Source organism: Manacus vitellinus, unplaced genomic scaffold (genome assembly GCF_001715985.3).
Source record: "Manacus vitellinus isolate BGI_N305 unplaced genomic scaffold, ASM171598v3 scaffold_35_pilon, whole genome shotgun sequence".
NCBI classification, from domain to species: domain Eukaryota; kingdom Metazoa; phylum Chordata; class Aves; order Passeriformes; family Pipridae; genus Manacus; species Manacus vitellinus.
This window is the reverse complement of record NW_021940498.1, coordinates 2,294,635-2,313,464: the sequence shown is the minus strand read 5'-3', so window position 1 is coordinate 2,313,464 and position 18,830 is coordinate 2,294,635. Positions and strand designations below refer to the sequence as shown.

At 44.8% G+C, this 18,830-nt stretch overlaps 1 protein-coding gene across 1 annotated transcript; it reads left to right on the top strand.

Annotated features, from left to right (window-relative positions):
• Positions 1 to 3,759: 3,759 nt before the first annotated feature.
• Positions 3,760 to 17,098, top strand: GPA33 (glycoprotein A33). Its single transcript, XM_008927699.2, has 8 exons — positions 3,760 to 3,774; positions 6,229 to 6,488; positions 10,745 to 10,896; positions 11,776 to 11,986; positions 12,531 to 12,689; positions 14,883 to 14,996; positions 15,443 to 15,566; positions 15,996 to 17,098. The coding sequence occupies exons 2-8, from the start codon at positions 6,440 to 6,442 to the stop codon at positions 16,075 to 16,077; spliced, it is 891 nt and encodes a 296-aa protein (XP_008925947.2). The 5' UTR covers positions 3,760 to 3,774; positions 6,229 to 6,439; the 3' UTR covers positions 16,078 to 17,098.
• The last annotated feature ends 1,732 nt before the right edge of the window (positions 17,099 to 18,830 follow it).

The following is an 18,830-nucleotide window of genomic DNA, read 5'->3' as shown; positions in this document are numbered from 1 at the left end:
TCTCTGCAGCTTCTTCATCGAGGGGCAGGACAACTGTTGGCACCAAACCTTTATCAGCTCTCTAAATATAGCTGTCCTGACACTGGCTGCTGCATTGCACGGAGAAGGAATTCAGTGCCTCACAGACAGCAGCTGGTCAAGCACTTAACTCCTTCCCCGCTGTGGGCTGATCCTCTGACATTTCCCAGCGGCAGGAAAGAGCCCAGAGCCAGTGAGGCTGGACCTCTGCCTGCAGGGAGCCTCCAGGCAAGTGGGATCCTGCCAGGCACAAACTGAAATGCTGGTATGACCTCTGATGTCCTTGGGAATCGCAGGGCAGGACGAGCCATTTGAACTTTACCAGAAGCAAGCTACCTGTCAGCTACCTAGACTTCTATAATGACTTTGACATGGTCCCATACAACATTCTTACCACTAATTTGGAGAGAGATTGATTTGATGGATGGACTGGTCAATGGATAGCGAAGTGGCTGGATGGGATCCAGTTACAGTCAATGGCTTGCTTGGTGTCCAAATGGGGATCGTCAACAAGTGGTGTCCCTCGGGGATCCCTACTGGGACCAGTACTGTTCAATACCTTTAATGACACAGACAGTGTCATTATTTCTGAGCCACTCCCAGAAATTCTGCAGATGACACCAGGCTAAGGGTGCACTTGATTCAGAAGGAGTGGGCCCATGTGAACCTCATGAAATTCAACATGGCCAAGTGCAAGGTCCTACATTGGGGTCGGGGCAGTCCCCAGTATCAGTACAGGCTGGGGATGAATGGGTTCAGAGCAGCTTGGAGGAGAGGGACTTGGGAGTACTGGTGGATGAAAAACTGGATGTGACCCAGCAATGTGCACTGAGAGCTCAGAAATCCAACCATATCCTGGGCTGCATCTGAAGTGTGACCAGCAGGCCAAGGGAGGTGACTCTCCCACTCTACTCTGCTGCTGTGAGACCCCACCTAGAGGACAGCACTCAGCTCTGGACCTCCCAGCACAAGACATGGATTTCTTGGAGCAGGACCAGAGGAGGGCCACGAAAATGATCAGAAGGCTGGAACACTTCTCCTGTGAAGAAAGACTGAGAGAGTTGGGTCTGTTCATCTAGGAGAAGAGATGGTTCTAGGGAGACCTTATTGCAGCCTTTCAGTACTCAAAGGGGATCTTAAAAAAAAGAAGAGAGACTTTTTACCAGGGCCTGTAGTAACAGGACAAAGGGCAAAGATTTTAAACTAAGTGGGTAGATTTAGATTAAATAAAAGGAGGAAATTCTTTACTGTGAAAGTGGTGAGGCACTGGAACAGGTTGCCTGGAGACAGCTGTGGATGCCCCATCACTGAAGTGTCCAAGGGTGGGTCGGATGGGGTTTTGAGCAGCCTGGTCTAATGAAAAATGTCCCTGTCTGTGGCAGGGAGGTTGGACTGGATGATCCTGAAAGGTCCCTTCCGACCCAAACGATTCTGTGGTTTTGTGATTGTATGATCAGCTGATTTTTGTTCTTGGAAGAGCTAGGACTGAGCTGTACCGTGTCTTCTCCGATGCCTTTTCAAAAAGGAAACCTCTGGTTCCCATTTTACTCCCCAGCAAAGCTCATAGGCCAGGCTGGTCTGGGGCACAGCCAGATGAAAGCCCAAAGTGCTGTTTGCCTGCACTGGGGGCTCCAGTTCTGAGTCATGCGATGACGTCCCACTGTTGATTCCCTCTGCAAACAAACAAGCAAATGAGAAAGCGAAGAAAGGAAGTGGAAAAGGAAACTCACCCATCTCATACCACAGATACCTTTGCTACTGCAAGATACCTTGCTGTGCTGGGCAAGGGCCTGCATTCCGCCCTTCCTTCTCGCTTGAGTGCTGCATCCCCACATCCGTAGGGATGCCACACCATGGCAGGGAAGAGCCATGAAATGGGCGCTCAGGTCTTTATGTGCCCACATCCCGGACTTGTGTTAGCACAGTTACTGGGGTGAGCAAGTAGGAACAAGAGGAAGTGGGATATTGAATCTCAGGTGCCATATCAAGGGGAGAAATGGATGACTGATTACAGGCTTGGAGAGATCCTAACAGTTTCATGAACAAAAAGAAGACGAATTGTGTTGATCCTGCAGCTGCCTCCTCTGGGCAATGCAATTTTTAGCCACTTCTGCAATGCAGGGACATATGTGTTCTTGTTAATTACTGCTAATTGAGGCAGGAGGTGATCTAAAGATGATTGCTTATGGACTGCCTTATGATTGGAGAACAGAGCTTTCAAAGGGCCTAAATGTTGTGGGAGCACATTTGTCACTGACACCCAATAAAAACTGATGCTTTTAAGTCACTGAGCTACTTCGGAAAATCCTGTTTGTGAATCTTTAGCAGCAGAGGGATGGTGGCAAGACCTGAAGGCCCTGCCATGCCCACTGCAACCATTCAGATTTTGAGATGCTGAGAGGATCCCGTAGGCTGCAGACTGGTGGAGAATACTCAGAGCAGGCAGCCTGGCAGCTCCCCCTCAGTGCTGGATACAGGTTGTTGCTTCTTGGGATCAAGATGACCACGTAGAGCAGAGGCAAGGATGATGGGAAGCTTGGCTAAGGAATGTTTACACATGCCAACATAGCAAAAAGTAAGTGTTTGTGCTGTAAGTGGTTGTGCCTCTGTCACTGGTGATTAATGTATTCATTCATAAATGAATCCAAACTGAACAAGGCCAGGTGCTGTCCTCTTGGGTGGGAAAGGTGGGACCTTGATGGGAGGTTCCTCCTTCTCTTAACTAACAGAAGTTACTTTAATTTATAGTGTTAGCACCATGCTACCAATGCATTAATCCTCGTTGGCTTTTACAGGCAAGCTTTATCAGAGTGTGTATTTCTGGTAACACAATGAAGTCACCCTGATTTTGCATTAAGCTTTTCGTGTCAATGGCAGTTTCATTTAAATAACCTAATAATATCTCCTAAAAACCCTACATATCAGCAAAAAGATTCCCCAGAGCTGCAGTCATCAGCAAAAATAAGACTTCCAGGGTTTGCATTGCCCATGGGTGAGGGATGAAGCAGCTGGTATGTGTCAGCCTCTGCTGGGACACAGGCCTGTGTCAGCCTAAGTAGGGCCATTGCAAAGCTTTGGCAGTGCTGCTGGTACCTATGGCAGTTCTTTTAGCTGTGGTGCCAATGCCTGTGGGTTTGGCAGCTCACATTAGAGAGGGAAAGAAAATCAACCCAGAAACAAAATTAACATTGCTTAAAATTGCCCACTTTGGAGCAGTCTCAGTCTGTTCCTGAAAAACTGCACCTCATGGAACAGACCCATGCTGGAACAGTTTGTGAACAACTGTAGCCTGTGAGAAGGACTCCTGCTGGAGAAGTTCATGGAAGACTGTCTCCCGTGGGAGGGACCCCACGTTGGAGCAGGGGAAGGACTCCTCTCCCTGAGAAGGAAGCAGCAGCAGAAACATGTGATGAACTGACCACAGCCCCCATTCCCATCTCCCCACAGCACTGGGGGGGAGGAGGGAGAGCCTGGGAAGGAGGGAGGTGTTTGTAAGACTTGCTTTACTTCTCATTAACCTGCTCTGATTTTGATTGGTGGTAAATTCAATTAATATCCCCAAGTGAAGTCTACTTGGCCCATAATGGCAATCAATGAGTGACATCTCCTCATTCTTATTTCAGCTCCTGAGCTTTCATTATATTTTCTCTCCCTTGTCCACCTGAGGAGGGGAGTGAGAGCAGCTTTGGTGGGCATATGGCATCCAGCCAGGGTCACCCCACCACACCACAGGGCAGCTCTACTGACTTCTCACAGGTAAACTGTACATTTGCCTCCTGCATTTAACCTGAGACCCCCAATGAGAACCTCAGGGAAAAGTGACAGCATAAAAGTGCCTTTCCAATCCAGGCTTAACTAAAAAAAGCAATAAATACAGTGCATCTAAACAAGCCTCTTAATATCAATTTTTGTAAGTATCAGGTGTTGAAGCATATGCTCTCTACAACACACAGGAAACCAGTCTTAGCAAAGTCTCCAAAACAAGAGAACATTGTCCCTCTCAGTGCCAACTTATTTACTCGTGATGCAATGGAGTGCAGGGTAAAACTGTTCCCACCAAGGAACTGATTCCACACCAGCATTGCCACATGGCCATGACAAAAGGCAGCCTGTCCCTGTTACTACTCACTCTACAATTTTTCCCTGGCTGCACAAAAGATGAGACTGACCATGGTTGTATCGGTTGTGAAACCACAGATTCTTGGAATGGAAGACAATTATTAATGCCCACGAGGTACTGTTAATTTAGAGCTCTCTCTTGTCCCAACGGATTGGGATTGATGATTTTTATGAGACTGAAAGGAACTTCCTATTTTTAAGATTACCTGTCCATCAAATTTAGCTGAAATCAGTCAACTGGATTTGAAATTAACGGGGGAAGAGAAGAAGGAGAGGTTGTATAAATGATAGTGAAAGTCATATTTGTGTGAAGAGGGTAACAGCAGGCTGACCAAGTTAGTACAGTGTCTGTCAGAAACTGTAACCAACTTCCTATGGTGAACACTCAAAGCTGTTCTGTAAAGAATTGAGAATTAACACAGGAAGTATGAGCAGATGGTGTACAGTGATAGCATTTCTGTCACCATCTCTGATTCACTTAAAATATTAAATGGGAGCAAATTCAGAAGTGTGGAAGCTGCAGTAAAGATCCTACATGTCTCTCCCTGGAGGCTGTGGGATAAAGTCACAAAGATTTTGAAGTGTTTAAAGGAGGTAAACATTTAAGAAACTCATTCTTGTAAGGACTATCATCCTTGTGGGCTCCAAAGAGGATAACAGAGACTACTGACGTTGCTCCAATTTTGTTTACATCTTAAGTAATTTGTAGTTAACATTTTGAGGTTAGCAATCTGCTTTTGGAAAATGGCTCTCCCCTCTTTGCAGGGTCCTTGCCATCTCCTAATGCCTGCAGCCAACCAAAGATGAGACACATACACCAGGATGAATTGTTCTACCATCTGTCCTCATTTGGAAAATTCCCAAAGAATTAAGTCTCTGTACTCCTATGTGCTAACAGTTCGAGGAGAACTGAGGTTATTTGTAAGGAACAGAAGTATAGATTGTCCTTTCTATCAGAGGGACTTCCAGTCACTTTCAAGTTTCATTGCCTTGGAGGTATTTTGAACAACTGTCATATGGAGCACGAGGTAGCCTTCAGTGGGGATTTTGGCAGGTTTACCAGGCTAGTTTGAGGTCAGCACAAGAGCAAGATACAGATCTACTTCAGTGGACTAAACACAGATATCCGGTGTAGACAACCACTTTCGGGGTAGCCTCCTTCAAAAAACCAAAGCAAAGTTCATCAGTATTATCACTGCGTTGTAATCTGAAAATGATGTCTAAGGACATGAACTCCCCATCTAAGATGCCTAAAATGATCACTCACACCCTAAAAGCGACTTTGTCCCTCAAATGGCTAGAAATGGAGCACAGATGACTATCCCAGATGGAAGCATCCCTTGCTGCCTAGTGGCAGTGAAAACTTCAGAAGGCACGCTATCCAGCTGCCCTCAGTCGAATGTAATGTCAGAAGTTTGCCCGAGCTGCCATCAGTCCTCTTTGTATTCTTCAGTCAATCACAGGAGCAGTTATTTGTGCCTTCCCAACGCCCATCCAGAGCACGGGAGCAGTGCCTGGGTTTGCCCTCCTGGGCACACAGCCAGCACCTGTGAGCCATAGTTTATCTGACTGCCCTTTTCTGCTGAAAGGGAGGAGCACCTTTGGTACCTACAGCTGTTGTGCAAGCCACACACTGGGCAGCTGAACAGCAGGCTTAAGAGAGTAAGAACCTGGCTGAGATGTATCTCACTTTTATTTAGATAACCCATTAGTGATCAAATTCTCATAAATTGCATATTCTTACGGGTATTTGGAGTAAGTGGAGTTTGGCACCTCAGTTCCTTAAAGCCTGGATATGGGCTGCTACCTGCATGCTGAAACACTTCAGTACCTTTTTAACTCTATCCCTAGGCTCCCTTAATAAATATTTGAGATGAATGAGGCTGACCCTCCCCTAGTCACCTGTCGCCACAGGCATGACTTCAGCTGCGCTGTACACTCCACTCCCAGTCTCACCGCACCCTTCGGTTTGTCCCTTCGCTTGCTTTACGTACCTGTGTGTTAGGAGAAACTGGGAAAGGCAGTTTAATTGTGGAGGAAAGTTCACAGCCAGGGAAGGAGTTCACAACTCTCCTCTCTGCCCCTGGGCAGGGAGCGGCAAGCGATGTCAAAGCCTACTGGTGATCCAGCTTGTCATTCTGGCCCGGAGGGGAGTGGCAGACCTGGGAAGAAGCACTTAAAAAGAGACTGAGGAAGTGAACCTGTGATGCCACTGCAAGGCAGCCATTCAGCTAAAGCCAATTACTTATCCAGCCACCTAGAGATTACAAGGAAGAGCACCCTGAGGTGAAACAAAGGAGAGATGAGGGGGACGGCAATGAGAAGACTTGGGCTGTTCATTTTCAGTGCAAGTAAGTACTAATTTGGTTACGTCCTCAAGGGCTGGGTAGAAGAAAACAGCACTACAAAGTCTGAGCACTCCAGTGTACTCTGTGAGTTGCTTTTTTGTTTAGTAAAGGTTCCTTTGTGTTTATGATCAGACAAGTGTGTGCACTGTCTCTGTGCAGAATGTCCAGACACACGGGCATATCCTAAAGCTGCAAGACAGTGGGGAAAAATGCTATTCTTCATGAGGCTGGAAAATATCTTTTAAAAGCAGTTTTACTGGTTTCCATTAAATACAGCGTTTATCTCTGAAGAAGGAATTTCCTCATCTGGGAGTGGAAAGATCATAGAATGGCCTGGGCTGGAAGGAACCTTAATCTTGTTCCGACGCCCCTGCCATGGGTAGGGACACCCTTCACCAGATCAGGCTGCTCAGAGCTCCATTCAACCTGGCCTCGAGTCCTTGAGTTCTGTTCTTCTATACATAAATCTGTACTGAACATCTCTGTAGCCTAAATACTACACTGATACAACTTGTGATCCCTGTGTATTACTCACACCAAGGGGATACACAGTGATTCCTACTAAAGCACGTAAATCAGCCTGCTCATCCTGGGCCTTCATCACAGTCTTGCCCTTTCTCACCTCTGCCTTGCAGAGCAATTCCAGTTCTCAGTTCCACCGCCTTTTATCCTGTCTCATCTTCTCCTATCAATGTTCCTGTACCTTCTTCCAGGCTCCAGACCAAGTTACACTCGTGGAAATTGCTTGGGTTTTTTTAACCAAAAATCCTGAAAACCTCACTTCGATAAGACCCACGAGAAGGAAATTCAGAAAGTTTAACGTAACTAGAAAAAGTGGATGTGCTCTATATGCAACAGAGGTCATGATTTCACGATCATTATGGAAACTGTGTAACACCATTGCTATTCCCTCTCCTTTTTCATTATTCTCACCTTTCATTCGATCTAAATTATGGATGGGGAACTTTTCAGAGCAGAAATATGTATGTTGGATGACGCTCTTCTTGCCGGTTTGGGCAGAACTCAAATGGCAGTGATTTAGTGTTAAAACACTGGCCTGTGAAAAATTTCTGGAGAAGGTACAGCAGATTCCTGCACTGCACCTGAGTGGAGAAACTGCACAGCACATGGCAGTGCTGCATCAGGATTCTGGTGCTTGGCTGACTTCTGCAGTAGAGCTTTTCACTGCAGTTGTGTGAGTAACTGGTACTGTGAACTCCTTGGTGCAGGAAAAGACACAAATGGCCATTGTGAATCAAACAAAATATTTACTTTTACTGCAAATTTCACGTTTAAGAGGTTTTCTCTCTCCTGCTTTGGAATTAAATTTTAGCTAAATTCTGAGGTAAATGAATTAAAAATTAGAACATTTCCTTGTAAAAATGAAATAAAACACTTCCTCTTTTCCTACTTTTCTCACTAGCCAAATCTACCATAAGAAATCAGCACTAATAATTTTGCTTGATCAGAATCTCATTTTTTCAGCAAACAAAATATTTCTCTAATTGTTTCTAGCTGTATCAATTTCCCTTCGATCTATTAACACTTAGGAAGGAATGTGAAAGCAGACACGTCATTTTTTTTCTTTGTACAAGTACAAATCTTAAGTTCAGTAAAGGGAGATAAAACCTTTCTCAATTTCTTGAAATGTTATAAATGTACTAATTGACAACACCAAAACAAGCAATTCTAAGGGTTAAATCTAGGTGACACTGTCTCTGTTTGTCCTCTCTCCTTTTATGGAGTTCTTTCCAAACTGGCCTCCCCTCCCTCCAGCCATACTTGGAATAGAATCTGTTTTCCCTCAGAAAAAGAACTCCAACCCTTGAAAAATGAACCACAATTTCTACACGTGCTGACTATGAAGTGAAATGTGGTGAGAAAGGGAAAGGAGGAAATCAGCATGAGTGAACAGCATCCCAGAATGAAACTGTGCAGCTTCCCTGAGAGAGGGAAGTTCTGGGATCCAGAAGGATGTGGGTGACAAACAGATGAGCATCAGAAGAAATGGGGCAGTGGGGTGACAGCACCGGATGAAAAAGCAGTCTCGGTTGTTACGGGCTGTGTCTCTTCCACGTGGTGTTTGGTTCAGCTGTTCCCCAATTCTGCACCAACCAAGACATGTCCAGAAAAAACAGAAAGACCTTATTTACTGTGGGATTTGAGTCATCCAATTGGAAGAAGAAAAAGAAGCCTAAGGGTTGGGCAGTTTCTTCTCTGCCTCAGGGCTCAGTTAACCTGTCAGTGAACCCCAGCCTGGCAGAACCAGTTTGAGTGACAAAAGGATCCGGAAATGGGTTTTGCTCCATCTTCTAGTACAGACAATGGTGCTTTTCACCTAAATGCAGGAAAGCACCTCTATCCAGTTGCAACAAGCAAAGAGAAAGCTTAGGTGTCTCTCATACCAAGGGGATATGAGAACAACAGTCAGAAAGAGCCCCGGGGCTATGCAAACATGGGCCTTGCCCTGGGTGCTCCAAAGCAGGGAAAAGACCTGGGAGTGGCTGCAATAAAAGCATTCGAGAAATACTTTGCCCTGCTGGTTTCCTTCTCAGAGCTGTCAGCAGCTGTAAATGAAATAACCTCCATGAGAAGAGAAACCACCACCGCCATGTCACAGAGGAAGAGCTTAAAACACGGGCCTAACTAATGAGCTGTGCGAGACCACAGAACAACTCGTGGGGTGGCAGGGGATGCAGAAAGATGATAACTTCGGCTAAAAGCACACTCCTGTGCCAGTGTAATTACCTGAATTGCCACCTGCAGGTTCTTAGTTCAGTGGCAACAAAACCTTTTGGGTCCCTAGACTGTTATTTTCTATCATTCGCTCCTAGTCAAGGATCTGGTCGTGCTCAACTCACCAAAGGCTTTCTCTCTCTCACTGACCTGATGCAAGTAGCTGTGGGCTTTTCCTGTCTAAAACAGCAGGTACTCACAGCCAGTTGGCAACTCAAGGTGCAACCCAGACATTCCTTGCTTTCTCTCTTGCATGTTACACTTCCCTATAGATCTAATTTGGCCAAAGTATGGCAGAATGAGGACTCAGAAGTTTGCTAGAGGGCAACTTTTCAGACAGCTCCTCTCCAGGGAACACTGACTCAGCTTCCAGGAGCAAACCTTCCCCACTACACGCAGCGGGCCCCTCGTAGGGGTGAGCATACATCTGTGCCCTCCTTAACCCTCCTCCTTGCAGCACCATGTCCCTCTTTGCTGTGGAAGTGCCTCTGAGCAGCACTTCCTTTCCTGCCATGTACATTCTTTCCAAATGATTCGGTTTGGTGCCATTAAATAAAAACAAACCCAAACCACAAACAAACCCAAACCCAGAACCCACACAAACTGTTAGGAGAAAGCAGGTGTTTTTAACCACGGATCCCCACAGGCATGAAGGCCATCTGTGGCAGGGCAGAGGTAAATGTCCATCTCAATTCTGAGAACAACTAAGACCTGCCCACTAGGTAACGCTCAGACGTGATGAATTCACAGCAAGTCAGATGGAATACAGTGTACAAGAAACACCTGCCCTGTGCCCTGCATGCTTCACCAGGGCACAGAGGGATTTCTGTTTTATTCAACTCTCAACTATTACAGTGCTCCAGAGGCAGGAGCTTGAGTTCTTGGGGAAAGGTGACTACTGCCTTACTCATTTTTAAAAACTAATAGCTAGTCTTCTCTCATTTCTTTCAATCACTCTTTGCTTTTCTAAGTTTTTCTGTTTTCAGGGCATTGCATGAACAGGTTTTGATTCCCTAGCACAAAATGTTGCTTTTCTATGGACTTGGATTAAGGCAAGTTATTTAACAGTTTTCCTGATCCCTGAAATTTGACAATATCAGTTTGTTAGTTTAGCCTGAATCTTTAAGACTGCTGATGCACTTGCAGTATCTGTTTATCTGTCTCCCTCTGTATATTCTGAACTGTCAAAGGATGTCAGTCACACTGAAAGAGGGCTCAGGGAAAAAAAACAAACAAAACATCTTTCTAAACTCCATGGTGAAACATGTCTAGGCAAAGAACCTTCTTCTTCTCTTCCTCTTCTCTTCTCCCTCAAAACACACAACAGAGAGCAGAGTTTAGCTCTCGGCCATCCTGTGCAGCAGCTCCCTATAGTCAATCAGCCAGATCTTGCTCAGCGGGGAACGTCGTGGATGACAGCAGGAATGTGGGGTCACTGTGGCACGTGAGAAAGCCAAAGAGACCAAAGGTGGAACCCAAGATGCTGTTACTCTTTCTGAGTGCAGAATTCATTCTCTTCCCAGTTCTGGCGTCTGCTCGTGCCCTCACTGTGGAAGCACCTGCCAAGCAGATACAGGTGGCGCGGGGAAGGAACGCGACTCTCCACTGTAATTTCAAAACTGCGACTTCTGTTCACAGCGGAGACCTTGTTGTCTGGAAGAAAATCACCAGTCCGGTAAATCATAAAGCAAGAACGTGGCAGGGCATCCAAGAGGGGGGTGGCAGGGGAGATGGAAGCAGGACTGTGGGTGGGACTGTGTGTTGGAAGAAAAATGTAGTTTCTCCAAGACTTTTTTTAATCTCAGAACTGAGCGAACAGAAACGCTGATCGAGATGCAATTTATCCTGAACCTCCTGCACGACACTAGGCAAGCCCCCACCCTTCTTCTTCCTCTCTCTTGGTCTCACAACTGGTTATTGAGGATACATCACTGTATGTTAAATGCTCAGATACCTTCTAAAAAGATATGTATACTTTTAAGTATGTGTGTTATACGTATATATTTATATATATGAATATCTTTGATACAATATAAAAAGTTCCAAGTTGATGGTAATAGTACATGGAGAGACTCTTGAGGCCTCCTACGTTCATATGGAGTATCTGAAGGTAAGAAGACTTTTAAAGTTCTCCTTGACTTCTTGGGAATTAGTGAGAAGGGAAGCAGCCTTTGGAGATCTCCTTGCGAGAACTGCCAAGGGTTTCTTCTCTGAAGATCCTTCCTGGAAGAATTTGTGTAACCATGGGGGAACTTGACTGACATGTGGATCTCGGACAAGTCTCATGTTGTCCTGCCATGGAGAGGAAAGGCGAATAAGCCCCAGCAAAAGAAATCAGTGGTCTCTGATTTCACATAAGGTGGGAAGAAGGGAAGTCTGGAAAGAAACACAGATCCTTTTGAATTTCTATGTTTTTCCTGGCATTTTGTCAAACCGGCGCAGTTCAAGGCCCTCTTTCCCAAGCTGCTCCCAAGAGTGGGCTAATTCATCGGGTTACATTGTAGACTCACACAGAAGGAACTGAGACTGATCCTCTTCCCTCCCTCTCTACCAGATTGACGCTGTCACGAGGTATTTCGACGGGCTTGTGCAGTATGGCGAGGGCTACGAGAACCGTGTCCAGTTCAGTGGTGACGTGGACAGTGGGGACATCAGCGTCACCATCAGCGAGGTGACCATGGAGGACAACGGGACGTACGTGTGCAGCGTCCGCCTGAGGAACGACCCGCCCCGGCAGAGCGCGGTCCTGTCCCTCTACGTCCTCGGTGAGCAGGGGCATGGAGGCAAAGCCACTCCCATGAGATAAAAACTGCCCTTCCTCTAACATCCATGTTGTTTTAAACAATAGATTTTCTAACGGGGAAAAAAAAAAAAAAACAAAAAAGGAAGTTGTCATCCACAGTTCCATCTCTGGTCTTTTCCTGCTACTGTGGAAGTGGGTCGGAAGGCTTAGAGCATGCAACTCCCTCAGATACCTGACTCTAGAAAACGGTCTTTAGAGCTGTATAGTTTGCTTTCCTAGTAATCTATACCTCATTCTAGAGCATTCCTCATACCCCCTGTGGCTTGTCATACTCCAGTTATCAAAGGATAACACCTAACACCATTAGACACACCCCAAAAAGCATCTTACAATTCCTTCTTGGCTTTCCAGTGCCAAGAAGGGAGAAACAAAATAGGTACAAATTCACTGGAGTTCCTTTGAGAAGAAGGTGGTAGATGCAAGACCAGCCTCTGCTTAGCAAGAGATGGGCTGAAACAAGAAACTACGTCTAAGTATTAAAACTACTTCCTTTTTTCTTCCTTCAGTTGCACCATCCAAGCCTGACTGCAGGATTCTGGGGACACCAGAGTATGGACAGACAATCAATCTAACCTGCGTGTCTCAGGAGGGCTCCCCAAAGCCCAAATATACCTGGAAAAGCTTCAACGTACGAAATGAGCCCCGTGCACTAGAAAACACAGAAGGTAAGGGAAATTCAAAGATATCAAGTCCCTAAGCTCTTTGCAGATGAGGGCTGGACAGATTTTGAAATGCAAATGCTCTTCAGGCTTTTTCTAGATCCTTCCCCGATTAGGATTTTGAAAAGTTGTCCTTCTGATACAAGACATACTCATGAGTAACTCAGCAGGGGGAAAAGCCCTGTAATCTGAAGTAAGCATGGTCAGTAAGTTTTTAACTTCAGCTCCCACCTGCTGAGGAAGCTGTCTCTCCCTGGAAGCAGCCAGAAATAATTACTTCTCAGCTGCTGGGTGTAAGGTGGGCATTACATGAAGAACAGCATCGACTTTTCTAACTGATTTGTCTTTACATCCCAGTTTGCTTGGCAGTGACCATATCGCTTTCTAGGGTGAAGGAAACAAAAGCTGGCTCTGGAAGCTACTTTAATTCCAGAGAGGACTCCTCACCTAGAGGAAGGTGGTGTGAGAAAGTTACATCATTACTGCTTTGAGCATAAATAAAAGAGGCTTCTGGTTCTTCAGGACTGACGCACAGGCCCAAGTATTTTATTTGCTTTCAATTTAACTCAGAATCTGTAAAGAAAAGGGAATTGAATTTCCAAGGTAGGACCTTTGGTAGAACTATTTGTAGAGAAAGGAGGGTTTAATACTCTTTGAAGTGTAGCAGTGACAGAGGACTCGTATTTATTCCATTAAACTTTTGCTTTTCCTGGCCTGTCCAGCTTTCAGAAAGACTATCTGAGCCCACCCTTCCCAATTTAACTTACTGGAGGGGGTAAACTAAATATGATGAGACTCCACAGGATATTCAACACTCACTCAAGCTGGTTCTTGCACAAAACTCGCAAAGGATGAAACATCACCGAACCTTATTCACCTCCCTGGCCACTGAGTGGTGCCAGCGCATCACACACAGCCCTGAGCACACGGGACTTGCTGTAGCAGCAGCTGCTGCTTCTGCTGCCATCCTGCTCTCCCCTGGCTCTCCTCTGATCCGTTTCCTCCTCACTGCTGTTGTCACCACAGCACCCGTGTCCCAGCAGTGAGCCGACTGTCCCCTTGTGCCCCAAGCCGGTTAGACTGTCGCTACAAGCAATTTTTTTCTGTGTTAAGCAAGTCCTACTGCTGCAAAGTGTGCAGAACCCCCTCAGGAGACACTCCAAAATTGATAGCATCTGACCCATATTTTTCCCGGTTTGACTCCCTTTCGATTTAACAGGAGGATTTACATTCCAATTATATTCTGCAACTTTGAGAGATACAAACATCGCACCAAAAAAAGAAAAAATTATATAAATAAGCACAGGCAGTATGTAGAGACTAAAAGAAAATAAAAATAAAAAAGATCAAGCGTGCAGCCCATCATTTCTCAGTTTGCATGCTATTCTACTCTCTGGCACTAGGTGCCAGCAGAGACTAAACAGAAAGAAGTGAAATCACGGGGAAAATAAAACAGGAAAGTCCCTGGTAAGTATTCAGTCTTTTGCTTTTAGAGCAAGGATTTGGACCTTGATCCTAAGAAAAGGCACGGACTACACATACAAACATCAGCTGGAGATGTAAGGAACAAAAGCTGACTGCTTGACTGCCTAAGCTTCAGCCTATGGCACTGAGCTCTGTTAGGCTGGACACAAAGCACCAGTATCATAACAGTCATGTCACTTCATTTCTTTTCCTTCGTTTATTTTCACAGCCTGTGTGGCCTCTCCCAGACTAGAAAACTTTTCCCCCTACTGCTAAATAATTCAAGTCTGAAATCCTAAGAGCTGGAGAACTAAAGAGCTTTTTGCTGTTTTACAAGTTAATTCATCAGAGAGCCAGTTCTGAAAGCCAGATGGTGGTTTGGGCACCTTATATTTCTCAGCAAAATCCAATGCAAAAAAAAAAAAAAAAAAAAAAGCTTTCACTAAGCACACACACTTCTCTACCCTCCACCTACAATTTTCTTTCTAAAAGGAATGTTCAAATACCACAGATTCCCTGTAATCTAAACAGCACACTTCCGTTTGTCCTCCCACTAATCACACTAAAACCCAGCGATGAGCACGGCAGCTCCAGAGCCAGCCAGAGCAATCCATCAGCTTTAAGCACCTCTCATCACTCCAACCACCCCGGGCTGGAATTGAAGGGCTGCTGTCCCCACTTTCTTCCCTGCTTTAATTCTTTTCTCTTTGGGACTGGATTTGTGTTTCGCAACAGGGGAACTAATAACTCTGAAGAACGTCTCAGCGGATACTTCTGGCTTCTACATCTGCACTTCAACAAACATTGTGGGGACGGAGTTTTGCAACATGACGGTCAGCGTTGTGCCACGTAAGAGATGGGGCTGCTCGCTGGAGGAGCAGGACCAGAGAAAGTACCCAAGCTAAGAGGCAAAGGGTTAAGGGAGGGGAATGACAAGTTTGTTATCTGGCTTCTGCATACCTTTGAGAGACCCTCTCCACTGGTCTGGTGCCAGTAGAGCACTCACTAACTCACAGAATTAGTACAGCAGTTGCTCAGACTCAGGGGCTCCTCCCTGTCATTAATTGCTCCTGCAGACTTATTGACTACCCAGTACAGAATTAACTCCAGCTACTGCAGTCAAACAAATGTGGCTTCCACTCAGTCTGGATGTGGTAGTGAGGTCTGACACCTGCTGGTGGGGTTTGAAGCCCAGTGATTGTGCTGATCATCATCCACCCTGCCGAAGGGCTAATGCTTTCCTTCCCCTGCAGCATCCATGAACATCGAGGGCTAATGCTTTCCTTCCCCTGCAGCATCCATGAACATCGCTCTGTACGCCGGGATCATCGGCGGAGTCATCGCTGCGATCGTAGTGATCGGGATCTTGGCCTACTGCTGCTGCTGCCGGGAGAGCAAGGACACCGACTATGAGATGACGTAAGTGCCTCTGCCTGCAGGAGTGAATGGAACAGATGAAGGGCTCTCACTTCCCCTCCAGCATCAACATATGGAGTAGAAAGCACAGGAGGAAAAAGGAATCAAGGGAAGCGTGTGCTGCTTTCCCCTTTCGGTTTCCAGCCTAGCGGCTCCCGTCTCTTCTCATGGAGTATGTCCAGTAGTGCCAGACACGTTTGTGGTCTCTGGGGTAGAATCAAAACCTTGGAGGTGAATTAGCATACATGCTGTGAAAGAACAAAACGGAGCTCACACATCTCTTGCATCACCAGCAAGGCTTAATTTATGGCGTTCTGTTTGGTACAGTTCCAATAAGCTTAGAGCAGTGTAAAGCCACTCTAACACAAAATCTCTTCAATAAAGTTTCTAGCTGGTTTTAATTAACATCTCTACTCCTGAACAATGTTTTAGGGTGCAAGAAGAGAGGAATGAACCCTCCAAGGACATGCCAACGAGACAGCAGAGCCCAGAGGAGGATGATGCAAATGCATGAAGAAAGAAGCAGGAGGCCAATGCCATCTTCAGGATTTGCTGAGGCACAGACATCACTGTAGAAAAGAAATCAGTCCCTCTTTCTTACTGCAAGAAATGAATAATAAAATGAAAGCTAATGGCTCTGCCTTCAAGTTCTGGGAGAGAACATCCCTGTTTCCCTGCAAAGAAGTGCTTTATGTACAATGAGTGCTGATACATAACCTCACAGGAGAAAAATGCCTGTGGAGCACTGTTTCACCCAGTCATCCAAAAATAACCAGTCTTTTTAGACTCCCCCACTTTCTGAAAAAAGAAACCAGTCGGGTCTATTTGGAGAACAGAGTTGCTGCTGTATCCCCAGCTCTGGAGATGGCTTCAAGGTCACCAACTGCAATTCATCGAGGAAGGGAGGTCTTGTTTACGGTGCCATGCAAATGTCACAGCTTACAGCATTGTCCAGTACAGCAGCTTTTTCTATGGACAGCAAAGCAAGCTGATTTTTAAGGACATTTTATTAAATGTGTTCTTTGTATATATTATACATGCACACATAAATAAAGGTATGGGAAAAAATTTTTAGATGATCAGTGGAAGTCTCCTCTCTGGGACAACGATGCACACTAATCCATGGGTAAGAAGTTAGATGGACTTGTAATTGGCAGCTAATAAGATCCAGAAACAGGCTAATAGCCTAGATACTGTCAGACTCCTGAATTTCTGAGTTCAGAGAGTTCCTAAATACTAATTTTCATTATGTTATTCTTTCCTCCTGATTGTTGCATGGGCAAGTCAGAAATTGTCCCCTGCTCCTGCTGCTGCTTCTGAAAAAATTACAGTGTGAGAGCATGTACATAGCAGGTACATCTTTAACTAAGAAAAAAGTGGAGGGGGAGGCAGGGAAGAAGGAAAAATACCTTTTTATTCAAAACTGTAACAATTTAATCAGAAGCGCTTTATGCACAAGATGTGTCCAAACACGGAGAGAACTCCTACCACTGGTATCTTTGGAAGAGAGTGGACTGTCTGTCCAAAAGACTGTCAGCAGGGTATTAAAATTAATTAACAGCTGGTTCAGGGTTGGTTGGTGGTTTTTTGTTTGTTTGTTGTTGTGGTGTTTTTTTTAAAGACATGTTCAATAAATTACTTACAGTAAAATATTTATCCTTTCAAAACTTACTTTTGCATCTTCAGCTTCAGGAGTTTCAGAAACTTACTGCAATGCCTCCCACATACCCTTTACTCTCAAATAGCTACTGTAATGAAAATCTAAAATTTAACTTCAAAGAAGAACCAGCAATCCTCCTACACATGACCAGAATTTTCTAGATTTCGAACTATGAAAATCACCCTACCAGAACTGTTATTCTGGCTTGCTTTCTGGCTGCCTTTGTTTTACTTTGTTTTACACAGTACTTTAAAATACAATTACTCATTTGTAGTAATGAGTAGCAAAGACCAACAACAGGAGCTTTTTACAAAGAACAAGCAAACCCAAATCTCTCTGGCAATGAACAACCCGAAATGCAGCTCAGCAAGACATTCTGAGGACCTTTTCCCACGAGGCATGACAAAACATTGCAAAAACGGATGACTAAAAAAGAAGGTTGCAAACAGAAGCTGAAGGCAGATAAAAAAATGAAGTGCATGGCTCAGAAACAGAGCTGGTATGTATTTTATTCTCTTTTGTAGCAAGCAAGTATAGCGTGAATTATCTAATTAGCACTATAACACGGTTTTAGTGAGAAACAAAAAGCTATTTCTTTTATAAATGTTACAGGCGTTAGTCAGCACACCCTGCTCCCTCCACCAGAACCCTGTGGCTGAAGAGGGTTTCTGCTGAGGGACAATAGTAGGGATTCTCAAAGATCTTAGCTGGAAAGGCCAGCAAAAGGACTTGACAATTATCAGCAGCATTTATAGCTAGAAGCTGGCTCTGGCCACTAAATAACACTGTGCTACCTGTTCCATACTCGTCACTTTTAGGACATTTGAGGCTTAATTGCTGCCTGTCAGCTGAAGCCCTCAAGGAACACTCACACACTGGTCATTTCAGGCATAGAGAAAAATGCAGATTAGCAAACCTGTACTAAGTTATCTGAAGAAACCAGCCATGAAATACAGAAGAGACTAAACAATGACCCCCAAAACCGTGAATTCAATTCCCTGTAAGCAGGTTCCATAAGAACAGGCAGGGGAAAAGCAAGAGAGAGTCCAACTTGACGACCTTTACAACAGAACTACTTGAAGTTCTGCAACACTAAGCTCAGTTCTACACTGAGAAATAAACTAAGTGACAGCACACGAAGACATGGCTGAGATAATCCAGTGCTGCTTATAATTTTTCCTTTTTTGATAAGAGTAATATCTTGGAAGTAGTGCATTTATCAGAATGTTTTATGTGTTTTCCCTCAACCAATCTGTTAAACTCAGTCAGACAAAATCACATGTATTCAGATTTCTATCTCACTCCAAAGTTTTTCTGCAACTGAATTAGTTACTTGTCTGTCTTTGAAGCAGGAATAACTCCAGGAGTTACCTGTAGTATATCCACAACCTTAAACAAAATTAAACCAGCAATAATGTATTTGGAGGGAACATGAAGAAAGCTAGTGATACTTAACTAATTCCAGAGAGTTCATGTGTGTATACCCAACTTCAGTACTCACTTCCCTCAAAAGGCAGGAATTAAGGAGAAAAAGTATGACCAGGCAGAAAAGTAAATTCCTACTTTATCCTTTTACACAGCCTACAGCAAATTACTGCTTAGTTATG